At 34.9% G+C, this 16,129-nt stretch overlaps 1 protein-coding gene across 2 annotated transcripts; it reads left to right on the plus strand.

Annotated features, from left to right (window-relative positions):
* Positions 1-1,877: 1,877 nt before the first annotated feature.
* LOC131157479 (polyadenylate-binding protein-interacting protein 11) lies at positions 1,878-11,521 on the plus strand. 2 transcript variants are annotated; one of them, XM_058111669.1, is made up of 11 exons: positions 1,884-2,226; positions 2,358-2,882; positions 3,134-3,244; positions 3,326-3,370; positions 3,462-3,534; positions 3,646-3,758; positions 3,870-3,929; positions 4,016-4,063; positions 4,216-4,284; positions 11,029-11,090; positions 11,186-11,521. In XM_058111669.1, exons 2-11 carry the CDS (start codon positions 2,403-2,405, stop codon positions 11,241-11,243), a joined length of 1,119 nt encoding a protein of 372 aa, XP_057967652.1. In that variant the 5' UTR covers positions 1,884-2,226; positions 2,358-2,402; the 3' UTR covers positions 11,244-11,521. The 2 variants fall into 2 exon arrangements, with proteins under 2 accessions (XP_057967651.1, XP_057967652.1); XM_058111668.1 differs by having other exon boundaries at positions 1,878-2,226; positions 11,029-11,521.
* The last annotated feature ends 4,608 nt before the right edge of the window (positions 11,522-16,129 follow it).

Consider the following 16,129-nt stretch of genomic DNA (forward strand, 5'->3'; position numbering starts at 1 on the left):
TGACTTACAGTTAATAGGTCTAAGGGAGGTATGATTATAAAATTTTACTGCTATCATTGATCATAAAAATTTTACACATAAAATTTTAAATTTACTTTTATTTTAAATGCAGTTTTGGAGTTTCAATATTAAATGTTATTTTATGAAATTATAATACTATGAAAGCTCATCTTAGCCACACACTAATAATAATATTTTTTATTTACTAAGCGTCGTCTCACCCCAAATATTATTTTACATTAGAGATAATTTTTAAGAGTGTACCAAAATTCAGGCATAACAAGTGTGTGGATGGGAAGAAAAAGAATAACTTAGATTAAAAAATAGTATAATGACAATTGGTTATGTTTGTGTATTTTAAAATTTTTAGGAATGTTAATTTTAATATTTAAGATATATTTGTAATAAAACTAATTAATATTCTGATAATAAAAATATTTGAGGTTTATTTACTTTCTCTGTCGAAATATTTATAAAAGGTAAGTATTACCAAGTTTGGGGCATGACATTCAATGTAAAAAAAAAAAAAAGGAAAATTTAAACCATCCAATTACTCCCCTTGGGGTGTATTTTTAGACCAACAAAATGTTTATATATATATATATATATATATATATATATATATACACACACATACATATTTTAATAATTGTTTTTTTTTCCATGTGCCGTTTTATGTATTCTTTCTTTCGTTCTCTTTCTCCCTCTTTCTACGTACACTCGAGTGGAGGTAGTAGGAAAGCTCTTATGACCCCACTAAATTTTATTTTTTTTAATAATTTGCCAAGCTCCCCACTAAATTTTACTTTTTTTAATATATATTTTGTTAACTCTCTCTCTCTCTCCCCCCATGTGAGAGGTCCACAAAAATTAATTTATTTTGTTTTCTACTTTTATCTCCATTTTTTTCGTGGGATTGATTCACCTCAACAACTTTTCTCCCCAATAACTTTATATTATATTTACACAAATAAAGACATAAAACTAATGAATTATTAACTATCACTTTCTTTATTCTTTACATACATTCAAATTATATAATTTATTTAATTACAATTTATTAAAAAATATAAAAATATATTTACCATATTACATTTATATTTACATTTATTAAAAAATAATAAATTTAATCTAAATTTAAATTATTAAAAAAAATGTATACCATGTTATATTTATAAAATGATACAAACAATTTTTTGGAATTTAATATACTGTTAGAATTTTTGTTTTCTGTGGAGCGTGGGTTTGTATTTCTAGTTATTTACAAAATTAATTTTTTTGACAGACTCTTAAAATTAAATTTATGAAGCGTGATAAATTAATAATTTATTTATTTATTTATCTAAGTATTTGAAATTTTATATAATTGCATTTATATTATTAGAATTAGGTAGATGGAAACTTGCGTGGCTGATTTTTATAATGAAAGGGTCATAATTTACATCATATTAATTGTTGAAATATAGGCTGATTTTAAATGTAATTAAGTTGTTTAAATATATTTTAAATCTATATTTATCATTAAATATTGCAATTACAAAATGAATAACTGAAAATATAATTTTCGGCCAGTCGCACGCTCAAATTAATCAATATTAGCAAGAATTTTTGCATTTATAATGTAAAATAAATTGTTAAATAAAAATTATTCCGCAAATAAAACAATATTTTTCTGTTTATTTTTGGAAGCATTCACGTGCATTGCACGTGCAAATACACCACTACTACTAGTAGACAAAAGCAGTCAACTAACTCATTGCACGCGTGCGTATCTATTCGCGATCAACTCACGCATGTATGTATGTATGTATATGTATGTGCATATGTATGTACATTTCATGGTATACGGTAATCTGTATATACTGAGACGAGGGGGAAAGTGACTCAGGTGAGAGTGGCGTGGGTTGAACAGTCTTCACCGTTCAGAGCGATGTGAAGGTCCAAGCCTCGATCCGAAGAACTCCTTCGATTTTCTTGCTGATTCACTGCTGCCAAACAAGGAGAGAAGAAGAGGAAGAAGAGAAAGAGGAAGAGGAAGAAGAAGAGGAAGAGGAGGAGGAGGAGGAGGAGGAGGAAGAGAATTTGGTATTTGTTACTGTGTAAGAATACACACACTGGTTTCTGTTTCTCTCGACCTTTTCAAAACATCCGTTCTTGTTCTCTCTCTTTTGTTCACTTCCTCCAGGGCGATCTGTAGGAAATGGAAACGATTTAGACTCGGCAAAGGTATGTCTTCGAAAGTCGAAACTATTTTTATTCATTATCCTCTTTCATTTGTTAATGTTAAATTGTTATGAGCCATCGGGAGCTCGCTCGATCGATCGATGATCCGTCCATTTTTTGACATGAAACCACAGGGGTATTTTGAGAGGAGTGGCTGAGATTCTGGAGACTGGGAGTCGATGGCGGTGGTTGAGAATGCCGGAGTCGATTTGGGGATGAGCATGGGCTCATCGAGTAGAAACCTCGAAAGTACCGCAGCTGTGGAATCTAGCATTTCCAGTGATCAGGGCCAGACCAAGCAAAACCACGTTAGGGCTCGTCTTGCTGATCCCAGCTTTCACCAGCAGAATAACAATGTCCCCATTCTTCCGACGCACGATCAGGCTCTCTACGTGAAGATGCAGCAGTTCCAGCAGCACCATCAGCAGAATCTGCATGCTCATCATCGTTCCAACGGCGATGAATTGCATATGAATGGGGATTCTGGGAACTTCAAAGCAGACATGAGGGACTTGGAGGAGCTATTCTCGAAGTTGAATCCTATGGCTGAAGAATTTGTGCCTCCATCATTATCTAACCATGGATCAAACGGTCACCTCTACACAGACAACCCAAATTTGACGAGGAATGGATATTTTAATGGCAACATTGGTCGACGGGTATACCCTAGCCGTATTTTGCATATGTGAAATCCATGTATACTTGTGCTTCTTGTTTAACATAGCATTTGGAAACGCTTATTTGGTACTCGAGTTTGAAATTCTTGTTGAATTTGGATCAAGTTCCATACAATTTTATATGAAAATTTGTCCAAATCCATCCAATATCAAAGTCACAGCCCCAAATCTGCCCCTTCAAACGCAATCTTAAGAATTTCTTTTGTTTAATCTTCCTTGATTGTTGTGTGTAGAAGAGGAATGGCTATGTTCCAGGAAAGCGGAGGATGAACAGTCGGACAAGTATGGCTCAGCGGGAAGAAATAATTCGGAGGACTGTATACGTGTCTGACATTGATCAACAGGTAAATACAGCACTTGTTATGGTTCCTATGGGGCGATGGCTTAAATTACTTGGACTTATGTGCTTGATTCTTCTGTCACAGGTCACTGAAGAGCAGCTTGCAGCTCTATTTATCAGTTGTGGGCAGGTTATGATGTTTCTGGTTACTTTGTGGGTGTGATTTTTAGTATGCAGATTGAAATTTTCTGCTGAACCAATTCCTTTTTATGCACACAAAGGTCGTTGATTGCCGTGTATGTGGTGACCCGAATTCTGTCCTGCGTTTTGCTTTTGTTGAGTTTACTGATGAGGGTAATGCTAACATTGCTTTGCTAGGGTTTTTAGCTAGTGCTCAATGCATTTTTTTGGTTTTGTTGTACTGTATGTGATGATTATTTTCCTGGTGAAACTTTGTGGTTGCAGAAGGTGCACGGGCTGCTTTGAATCTAGCAGGAACTATGCTTGGATATTATCCTGTAAGGGTGCTGCCCTCTAAAACAGCAATTGCACCAGTTAACCCAACATTTTTGCCTAGGGTGAGAAATGCTAGCTGTTATCCCTAGAAATTTGTAATTTTGGTTATCACGATATCTTTTCTTCTTATTTTATCTCTTTGAGCTGGTTATCTATTGGACTTTGGACTGCAGTCTGAAGATGAACGAGAGATGTGTGCAAGAACCATTTACTGCACAAATATTGATAAGAAGGTAATTTTCAGACTCTGTATCACTGAATTTATTTAGAACAAGGATTGCAAAACTCCCTTTTTATTATATACTATTGTTCTTTACAGATTACACAAGGAGATGTGAAGATATTTTTTGAATCAGTTTGTGGAGAGGTTTGTGATAATTCATGTCACTTTTTATCAGGAAAAAAAAGGGAAAAACATTTGCCACAATTGTTAAAATACTGTTTTTTTTTTTTTGGGGGGGTAAAGCTTTGACTATTCTATTAATGAATATATTCATTGGTGCATTTTGTCTAATGCAGGTTAATCGCATAAGGCTTCTTGGAGACTATCACCATTCTACTCGGATTGCTTTTGTTGAGTTCGTAATGGTAATTCCATTTTCTAATTTATGCATGTCAAATTCCCTGTTTCTTATAATGAGTTTTATTTAGTTATTTATTTTGTGTTGCTGGTCTTTCTTTTTAAAATGCCCAAATCTGTAAAAATAAGGGGGATCAGTGGAGTGGAGGTAGGGGGTGAATGAAAAGTTTTAAGACTAAGCTGAGGGATGAAAATTTTTAAGCTGAGGGATGAAAATTTTTAAGTAGACTGGTTTTATCTCAAAGATAGTAAGATATATAGGTTTAGTAGACTGGTTTTTTCTCTTAAAGATAGTAAGATATATAGGTTTTCTCAGTTAGTTATTGAAGAAAGAGGGAAATATGCAGTAGCGTGTTCCATGAACCATGGTTATGTCAAACTCTAGGAATGCTCTAGGGTATCAGGGAATTGTTTTCATGAATCTTTATTTGGAAAATCAGGTAATGTCACGCAAAAAGATGAGGTCAACTACTGAGATTTTTTAAGGCCATATATTGCTTAACCTTCATGCTGTCATTCTTTGTTAAACTTACTTGGGCCATTTAATTAAAAAACTACTTGGTTTGTTTATAAGCATGAGTGGTGCTTCCTTCTACTTCTAGATTCCTTTTATTATTCAAAGTTTTGAGTGATTGAGTGTTCAATGGAATGTTTGGGACTTCTTTGTTGTTATTAATTCTCTAGTAATTGAAAAGGTCCAAGAACTTATGCTGTTTTTCAACAGTGATTCACATGTCAATGCCTAAAATACAACTACGATAATTATGAACTATGTGAAGGGTTTGAATGATTTTATCTGTTGTCTCTCCACATGGATGTCTTAATATGTTTCTCAATATTCAGGATTGGTAGCATGTTGCTGGATGGATGGCTTCTTGGTCTTTCTTGGATGGGAGGGATTAGTTCTGATGTCATTCAGGAATTTCTATACCATATCTGTTTTTTTTTTCCCCCAAATTTTCTTGACTGTGCGAGTGTCACTCAAAATTAAACATGTGCTTAGTTGTCACGAGCCAAGCTTTTTCAAGGCATTATGCTTGCCTGTGACTGCTTGCCTTGTGTGCATTTGATAGGTTCCCATTATGTGATAACAGTATAGGTTTTATGCTTTTGAGTATATTTATGTCTTTAGTGTAAAGTCGGAGTATGACTCCTCAGTCATTTTGATGTTTCCTAGTGTCAAAAATAAAATAGCATATAAAACTCTTTAAGCAAAGGTGAGTGTCCATCAATCTTGTAAAATTTACTAGCATTTTGTAAACATATTTAGCCCACTTGCCTCCCTCGCTAAACGCACGCTGCTTATGGTGGTGTTGTTAATAAATTACGTTGCTTCAATATTTATTGCGTGTTTATCATTTGCTTTCATAAATTGCTTATTGCTTTCGCTTGCTTTTCATCAATTGCTATGAACGTGTTCCTGTGGTAAACCATGGTATTCTTTGGCTGAGTGGCTAAGCAAGAGTGCTTTAGCTAGTGCTGCACGACCCTTCGCAAAATGCAAAGTGTTTGGCCTGTGACATTATTTATTGAAGTTTCAGACTTGTATGGAATCTTTTAGGTTGTGTTTGAACTTCCAAGGGTTGTTTTGAAGGATTTAGAGCTCACAACATGTGAATGTGTAGATGTCAAATGCCTAAAGAGAAAGGAAAAGAAATACATGGGTACTGAAAAAATGATAGTCAAAGGAAGACTGATTCTTATTGAATAATTTTGATCAAGGGAGGGCTATAAAAGTTGAGTTTCAACTTCACCATTGCCAAGCGAATCTTCCAAATACTTACAGGTTATTCTGTGATGCTACTTTGCAATAGAAATGTATAGGAGAAATCATGATAGATTTTGTTGTGTATATTCATTTTATTAAAATGATCCAAAGACTGCACTTGGGAACATCATGTTGGAGCCTTATATTTGTAGTTGTTTGGAATTTTTTGTTTAATTCCGTAAAATTCCAGACCCACCCCCCCCTCCTTCCAACTTTATTATGTTCAGAAATGCAATTTGACGATCCTTCAATTGTATATTTGTATTACAACCCACTTGAATGATGAATCATTGCAAGAAGGGCACGACCTCCAAAGTCATGTCAAGAGGGACCTAGCTAGCATGATGGAGAGATGTTAGATCTTTAAAGCATACTATGAATAATTACCAATCTTTTGTTTTGAGGGATATATTTGTTCTAGAGTACATCATTTCTCATAACATAGATCTTTCTTCAAAGGGAAGCATCAGAGGGATACCATTTTGATAGATTGTAGGGAGGATTTTAGGAAGAACCATACAGAAGGTGTGTTGGTAAGTTAAAATTGGTTGGGATGATAACTTTGATTGGGAATTTTGGACTATCTTAAGGATTCTTTGGGGGTTTATTCTTGTAAATCCTTTTCTGATCTTTTGACTACCGCTAATTTTTCCTTTTCGCTGCATAAAAAAATTTGGAAAGTGAAAGCACCTGCGAAGGTTGAGGCTTTTATTTGGTTGGCTGTGCTTAATAGGGTTAACACCACTCTCCATATGTGTGCTTTTATGCTTTAACATTTCAGAAACAGCTTCTCATTTGTTTTTGCACTGTGATTTTGCTTGGAAATGTGGAAGAAAGCTTTTTGGTTTATTGGGAGAAAGTTAGATTTGCCATTTGCCCAAACTTGGTGGAGAATTTGTTGGGTAGCCCTTTTATTAAGATGCTGCAGTATTATGGAGATGTGCATTTTCTGCAGTGTTGTGAGGTTTATGGTTGGAGGCTTGGAGCATATGCATAATTTTTTTGGGAAGAAGCTGAATGTTTCCTTGCTTTGGGATAATTCATTACGTAGCCTCGCTTTGGGCTGTTAGCTTGGGGTGCTTCAAGGGAATGAGCTTTTCTAACATAAAAGAGTTTTGTTTTCTTTGTTGGCTTGATTGATGTTTTTCCCTACCTTTTTTGTTTTGTCTGCTCTGATTATGAGGATCTCTTATTCTCCTTTTTGTACATTCTTTCTTCCTTCATGAAATTATCTTTTGTTAAAAAAAAAATCAATACATAATAAAAGCAAAAACAGTTGCCTACCACCTCACTGTTTTTTTTCTAATCTGTTTTTCCTGCCAAGCAAAGTCTTGATTTTGTTTTTTTTTGGGTCTCCTGTTTTCCTATTATGTGTTAAATCTTTCAAGCCAAATTATTGTACACTTGTTTTTAATGACGTGCAGTTTATCACTTGGGTGCGTGCCTGTGCTTTTTGCTTTGTGCTTGAGTTCTAAGAGTCCATGGTGCTCAAGTGTGCCTAGTTCTTTTAAAAGCACTGCTTACATCCTTCTTATTCAGGCCTGTTTATGCCTGAATCTTCTGCAGATGTCTTTGAATCATTCCCACTTATTGAGCAGCTGAAGTTATCCCACTGCCAAAAAAAATTAAAACCTGCTTTTTAGATATCATGGATATTAATTTGGAAAAAAAAAAAAATCAGTCTTAAAGTGGTGCAAGGCAGGGGTGGCAGTGGCAATGGTGGCATTGGTCTGCTTTATAGCAGAAGTATGAATTTATTATCTTGACTATTTGTATTACAATTAGTAGTGTTAGGAAGGCAGGTTCCCTTGCTTGGGAATTTGTTATAATTGTTGAAGTTTAGAATATGAGAGAGAGAGAGAGAGAGGGAGAGAGTGAGAAGATAGGAAAAATACAACCGGTATATTTTTTGTGATTGTGGTGAAGAGCCTCTACCAACCGTTACAAGGCTATCTATGCTGCTTTTACTCGACTAACTCTGCATTTATATTCCTAGAAGCATGGTGGCTAAAACTTATCCCAGTCTCTATCCTCATCCTTATATTCAAATTCCCTTTATCTGGGCATGTTCCAAACCTCCTTATCTGGAAAGGATTTGTTTGAACTTGAAATTAAACCTGATAATGTCCTGTGTCCTATTATTTTGGAGTCAGTTTGCCTTTTTAACTTCATATGGCTGGCTTTTACTATAGCCTACGGCATAGAACTGGAGAGCTCAGCCATGTGCCCTTCTCTTGCTTCCTTTTGGCCGCTAATGTTGGGATATCCTTCACTCTGATTGTGGCTGAACCCTCACTGTGTCATTTTGGAGTGGACAACTTCTTGTCCTTGATTCTCCGCCATTGTAATCACCACGATCATCTCCAAAAATATCTTTTGGCTGAATGGGCTTTTACCACGTGGTTGTTCCTTCTTCAGCCATGTGGCCTTCTCGGAGGTGCTCAAAGATGGCACAAACAAGAAGCTATACTGCACATCAATTTTTATTGAGAGAATAAAATTTGTTGTCAGATAAATGTCAAGATCTTGGAAAAGCAGTTATTACCCAAGGTTAGGAGGGCTGAGAAAATCTTGGAATCAGCTTACTTCTTTATATAGAACTTTAAATTTAAATTTTTTGTGTGTTATATTATATGACCAGCAAGTCATTTGGAGAATTTCCCAAATATTGCTGTATGGTTTATTCTGGGCAATTGCCAGATAAGACATACATTTTGCCTTTTAAATGATTTTTAGATGTTGCATTGCAGTTTTGAAAACCTCCTTGGTGAGTATTGGGTTGGTACAGTAATTCGATTAATTAATCAAATTAACTAAAAAATTTTGGTTCAAGAATCTTGTTAACCAAACCAAACCAAACCAATATTCCATATTAACTGAACCCCAAAACCAGCCAAACCGAATTTTAGTTAAATCAGTTAACCGATTTTAACTGAATTAATATATATAATATGTATAAGATATTTAAAATTTTAATGTATACAGGTTGATTCAATTAACCTGAAGGGGAGCCTAGGTGCAACGGTAAAGTCGTCGTCGTGTGACCTCGAGGTCACGGGTTTGAGGCGTGATATGTTGGGCTTTGTGGAGCCTAGTTATGTTTAATCCATGGAGCGAAGGCCTGGGCCTATCGGCCAGAAATACTAAGAGTCTCACCCAAGTGCTCGACCATAAAGACCTTGAAGGGCGACCAAGTCGAGATTCTGAGATATCCTGAAGGATGAAATCCCGAGAGGCTCGACCATCATCTCGACCAGCAAGACTTCATGGTGTGACTAGGTCGAGAATGCTAAAGTTCAAGATTCCTGATTTCCCGCGAGGCTCGACTAGGTTGTGACCATGAGGAATAGAGGTGCGACTAGGTCGACGGCGACGATCTTTTGTGCGAGATTTCGGCAGAACTTTCCTATTTCAAAAGTTATGATCTTGTACACCCTAAGATATATATTTCTAGAGTTCGTTTATGTGTGTAGAGCGGTATAGAGTGCTATAGAAGTGTGGAGAAAGTGTGAGACTCTTGTGTGCATGATCCAAAGGTGTTTGCTTTGGTATTAAAGGTGTGTGCACATTGTTTCTTCCTTGTTGAGAGTGAGAGAAACTGTAATTGCTACACTTTGTATACTTCCCTGATAATAGTGAAATCCCTGCAACTCCGTGGACGTAGGCAAAATTGCCGAACCACGTAAATGTTGTCTTGTGTGTGCGCATGCTTATTTTTCTTTGGCGTGTGCTTGTCTCTATCTTGTTTCTCACAGGTTTTGTGTTCTAGGAACTTCCGTGTGTTTGGTTATTCCCCTTACATGATAGCAGTCTCTTGTGAAAATATAAGGCAAGGCTGCGTACTATAGACCCATCGTTGGTCCGCTCCTTCCCTGTACCCCCGCAGGAGTTTTGTGCACTAGGCTATGCTTTTTTATTTTTTTGGTTAATTTGGTTAACCTAACATATTAAACCCCAAAACTGAACTGAAAATCGAAAACTGAAATTCAGTGAAAATGAATACAGAACCAAACCGAATAAATTTTTAATTGAACCGAATAGACCGAATTTACTCGGTTAATTCGGTTTTGGCCAAATTATGCTCACCTGTACTCCGTTTGAGTTTGGTTGCCAGTGATGTTTTCAGTCAATGGTTTTCAGATGTTCACTTTGCCCATTGAATTTTTTTATTCTGTGTAATATTTTCACATGGGGTAATTTTTATCATTCCTATACAACAAACATTGTCATTTGACTTCTAGACAAAGCCTTTATGCCACATGAGTTTGTGTCTAATCTTTTGAAATGAAGTTTACTGTTTTTTTATGTGTTCTCTTTAGGTTAAGATTGTTTATTATAAGCGCTAGTAAAACTCCAAAGAGAGATTTTGTTCTGAAACTTTGAAAACTGCAATCTTGAATTTAAGGCCAATGATAAGATTCTGCCGGATTTTGGCCTTTGGCTTCAGAGCTATGAAACATCAATCTAGAATTGATGTTCTCCTGGAATCCAGATTAATCCTCGTTGTTTTTTGTTCTTGATGGCCTTTTGAATAAAATTTCTAATTCACTAATGGCTGGGTTAATACATTGTGGTACTAGTACTGAAATTCCTTCTCCACTTGGACCGACTAATTGTGCATGGTGCAAGTTGAACTTTAGCTGAGCTGCTTAATGGTTTCATGTGTTACTGAATTTGCATGTGAATTACGTTCATGTTTGTAAACTAGGTGCCATTAGGTCTATGAGTTGAAAATCTTCTATAGTGAACTTATTTTGATTCACATTCATGAAAAGTATACTGCCAACCCGTATGTTTGTGGTGGTTCTTGCTCCCGTGAGATATGCCATTTTAGCATCTTTTCTACATATTTTTGAAAAACTTTATTGGATCATTTATGTGTATGGGGGTATGACAGTTTGTGGTTGATCTATACATTGACGAGTTTAACATATATGTATGAATGTTATCTCCATTGTCTTATTTTCTTCCATTGCTCGTGCAGGCTGAAAGTGCTATTGCTGCTCTCAACTGTAGTGGGGTGATTTTGGGTTCATTACCAATAAGGTCGAAGGCCATGCTGCTTCTACTTTTTTCTGTTTTCAGCTTGCTGTGTTCTGCTTATTTATTATAATATAATCTGTTTTGTTATGCATAATCAGGGTAAGCCCATCAAAGACACCTGTTCGGCCGCGTGCTCCTCGGTTGCCTATTCATTGAACTGTCTATGCAGCTCCGAGAGTGTATAAACGCCCATGTAAAGATGCTTTACCATAATCATGGTCTGTCCATTTCATATATAAATATATATACACACACACATATGTTGTGTTCTTGGCTTCCATGCCATGAAACTTGGTATTTGTAGGAGTTATGTTTATTCTAGTGAGTATAGAGGTGAATGGAACTTCGAGGCTATGGATAAAAAAATATATGTTTATGGTACCAAACTTTGGTATTGTTTGTCTGCAAATTGAACCCCCTTAGCTGTTTCAAAATCTCTATTCTGTCTAGATAGTTTCATGGTAGTAGTTCTTTTAAAATTTTATTTTTACTAACATTTTGTAATGGTGGTGTTTTTTTTTATGCTTTTGTTTTGTTTTTTGTTTGTTTTTCTTCTTTTGGTGTCAATTGGGAGCTCCCAATGACTTGAGATTTAGTCATTGGAAGCTCACAATGACTTGAGATTTAGTCTATCTCACATTTCATCTCCAAGCATGCCTTTGAAGAGGCAAAATTGTGTGCAGTGATTATTATTCAAGAAGGATAATGTGGAAGAGGAGGTAATATTTGTTTGGAACTTATATTGGAGGGTCTTTTTGGTTTCTTTGTTTCTATGCTAGATGACTCTAGTCTTAAGCTTCATGTGGAGTAATTTTTGAGAATTTGTTTCCTTTTACCCTATATTTGATGGGTCTTGGATTTGAAATTTTATTGGATTTAGACAAAATGTAATATAAATTTGTATTGAAATTTATCTAAATTCACGTAAAAATTCAAATTCAAGGTTTGACACTCATGCTCTCAAACGCAACATTTGTTGCTGTTTTATTTTTATATATTTTTTTCTTTGGCTGCTGAATGACCTAAGCTAGATTCTATGGAAATGTCTCTTAAGCCCCTGTTGGAACTTGGAAAATATTAGGAAAATATCAAAGAATTCATGTTTTCATATTTGGTTAACGAGGAAAGCAAGAAATGAAATATAGAATGAAATACAATAAAAAAGGAGTTTTCTCCTAATTTTCTTATCCTTTCATTTTCTTAAGCAAAATTCTTTATCCAAGTTGACTCGTTTGAAACTCAGAAAATATTAGAAAAAGGAAAGAAAGAAAAATATCAAGGAATCTACATTTTCATGTTTAGTTATCAAAGAAAGTGAGAAAGAAAATAAAAAGTATATCGAATCTATAAACAAAAAAATTATTTTATACATCATTGATATTTTGTTTTTTCTAATTTTTAGTCATGGTAAAACAAATTTTTATTTTTTATAGTATTTTATATAGAAGGAAAATACAAGGGAAAATATGTTTTTTCCTTAATTTGCTTTTCTTTCCTTTCCCCAAATAAAATCTTTAATCCAAATGGACCCTAAAGAAATTAGAATAGAAAATATGTTAACTTAAGCGCATCTTTTTTTCTTATTTTATATGATTTACAAATTAAGCACGTTTTTCACACATATGAAATTCTAATGTACTCAAATAAGGAAAGAATGATATTAATTATTTATACCTACTTTTTATTTAGTAAAAATTAACATGGTACAAAAAATCATATATATTTTCTAACAAATTTAAATTTAAACTAACCCTATGTTTGGGAATTCATTAGATTTAGAATTGTATTGGATTTACATAAAATGTAATATAAAATTATATTAAAATTTGTCCAAATCTATTCAAGTTTAGTTTCAAGATCTGAAATTTTTGCTTCCAAACACAACGTAAATCTTTTGTTGACCTAAAATTGAATAAAATTTTGATTACATTTTTTTAAGGCAGGGATATTTAAATTGTGATTGCAAATTTGGGTAATGTTAAATGATTTTTTAATTTATAAAAAAATTTATTTTAAAAATTGAGGTAGGACTATGAGGACCCCCTGATTTTTCTACAGCCCATCGATTGCCTTTAACCTACAAGAATCATTTTCAAGCACTACTTTTTTGCATTTGACTCTTGCAATTAGTTGTGCCTCAAGGCTCAAACATGGTTCACTAACACATTTATTTTTTCATTTCGAAATGCGACTATTTACAATTATTTATAAGTCTTACCCGTTAATCTTTTGTCCTCTTCCACCGTTCGAATAAATTTCTACTTCGAGAATTTGAATCCTACCTTTCTCAAAAGTGCCCTTATATCAAGGTTTATAAAGTTTGAGAGACTAGTAAGCAATTACAGAATCTAATCTCACATCTTTTACACTAAACTTTCTAAATGTGTAGTATAAAATCTCGCTCTATTATAGTTTGTTTAATTTTGTTCAATTATTATTATTATTATTATTATTATTATTATTATTATTATTATAGTTTGTTTGCTTAATTAACATTAGTATTGACCGACTTAATTTAATTTTCTAATTGTATTTTTTCCATATGTATTTTTTTTTTCCAAAAGATTAGAGTTCAAAATAAAATTCAATCAAGATTAAAACACCTTTGATATTGCATCATTTTTTAGATTTCACTACTCTAACTTTCAAATATATATATATATCTACCCAAAAGCCGATCCTAAGATTCAAATAGAGGTTTCTATTACGGGTATGAGAGTCATTAAAGATATTAGTAAAACTCTTGATTTCACACTGGCTAGATAATAAGGTAATTAACAAAAATAAAAATATTAATGGCGGCCACATGAATGCATCTGCTCAAACTTTTCAAAGGTAAAAAGGTTTTCGTACGTATAGTGACACATTTATCTTAACTATTATGTTGGGAAGACAAGCGAGTGAGACCGGCACACATAAATCTTGTAAATGCATTTTTGCTCGTGTGGGGCCCTTTACTAATGTCTTGTAGGAATACACTTAGGTGTTGACAACCCTATTACTTTTGTAAAATAAAAAAATTACATATAAAGAAGCTATGATGCGTGGAGGAGAAAAAAATTTCTTGCGTAAAGGATAGTGACATGAATCTATGCCTATTTTTGTTTCCTGGCAGACCTTACCATGTACAAAACCGGAAGACGGTATTCAAAACAATCTAGCGTCCAATAAAACTATTTCAATAGCAACACGACACCCTTTTTCATCTAAAGTAAAGATTATTATAAGTGGGCTATAGTGAATATTACGTAGAAATGTAAATGACATATATTCAAAACCATGTAATGGCATTCAAAAAAAATCTAATGTCCAATTTAACTATTTCAATAGCTATAGGTAACCCTTTCTTAATTTATTTTGAAAACTATCTAATTTGTCTTTTAAAAATAGAATAATTGAGATTTAAGTCTGCAATCTGTCAACTTTAATATGTTTAATCTTGACTTGTTTAATAAATAAGTTAATCGAGCTCTAGCTAGGCTCATTAATTAAATGAACGAGCTCAATTTTATTTATGTTCATGTTCGGCTCCTCGTAAATGACCTAAACAAGTATTAATGAACTAATCCTAGTCATTACCGAACCAAGCTCAAATAAATGCGTAATAGTACTATGTAATAACGCCCAAAAATAATAGTTTTAAAGTAAAATTTCTACCAAACTCATATGTTACCAAAATGAAATTTCAATATTGAAATCTCCCATTACTAAATAATAGATAAGTTTTAAAGTATCATAATCTCAAAACATTGTTAAAAGATGTTAAGAACCAAACAAGTCCTAACCCTTCTCGACTTCTCGAAAATGAAGGAGGCTAAGATGGCACTTCTTGAATTCTAGGAGTGGCAAAACGGATCGAAACCCGACGGTTGACCGATGACTCGTTAGTTTAAATCGGGTTTGGGTTTAATATAAGTTGACTTGACCCTGTTTATTAAATGGATTATGCGGGTTCGAGTCAAGTCACCTGATTTATGGCCCATTTAAAAATAAAATGAGTGAGTATTTTTTTTTATAAAAAAAATGTCATTTTATATAAAAATTTTAAAATATTTTAAAATAAATAAATTATATATTTTAAACGGATGACCTATTTATTAAACGGGCAGATTAGTCAACCTGAATTTGAACCAAACTCATTTAATTCCGACCCATTTATAATGTTCAAGCCCAACCCCTTAACTTTTTTGCCACCCCAACTGAACTCCATTAACCGACCCTCCCACTCTCCAGCATGCGTGTTGACAATTTTAACCCTTCCACTTTCTTAAAAAATAATAATTTTTCAAAACCAGGAATTTCTCTTGTTCACTCTGCTTTTCAGTTCCCCCCGGATTTCCCTTCTGCGAGCTGCAACAGAAAAAGCTAGCAGCCTACGCATGAAGAAACCTCCCCCCTCTCCTCTCTCCCATCATCCGTTAAACCCCTTCACATTTCTATAAAACCATTCACTCAATTCTCGCCTCAGTTCCCAATTCATAACGTCTCTCCTTTTGTCCCTGTTCTCTCTGCAACCTCCGACCATCTCCCTCGCCACCTCACTCTCCGACGCCCATGGGCAACTGCTTAACCAAGAGACCCCGAGCAAAGCCTCGCCCGCAACCCTCTCCGGGCGCCACCAGAAGGGTCTCCCCTGTCGCCAACTCCGTCCCCGAGATTTCAGAGTACACAAAGCCCCTGCTGGCGGAAGGAGTTCGTTCCTCCGGCAACGGCGTAGGCACGTGTAATCCCGAATTAAATATCTGCGGATGCGGGTCTCCGGCGGCCCCCGCGGATCCGGCGGAGGTTGGGATTAGGAGAATAAAGGTGATAATAACGAAGCAACAGCTCCGGGAATTGGTGTCGCAGACAACGTCGGTGGAGGGGATGCTGTTGGAGCTCAGGAGAGACGCGTCAGAGTACAGCGAGGACTCTTGCAGAGGGAACTGGCGGCCGGTGCTGGCAACCATCCCTGAGGAAACTCACCTGTAGGGATTTGCCATACCCATCTAGGAATTAATCTGATACATAAACTGGTCGTGTAATTTTCTCAACTCGAGAAT

Source organism: Malania oleifera, chromosome 6 (assembly GCF_029873635.1).
Source record: "Malania oleifera isolate guangnan ecotype guangnan chromosome 6, ASM2987363v1, whole genome shotgun sequence".
Classification (NCBI taxonomy): domain Eukaryota; kingdom Viridiplantae; phylum Streptophyta; class Magnoliopsida; order Santalales; family Ximeniaceae; genus Malania; species Malania oleifera.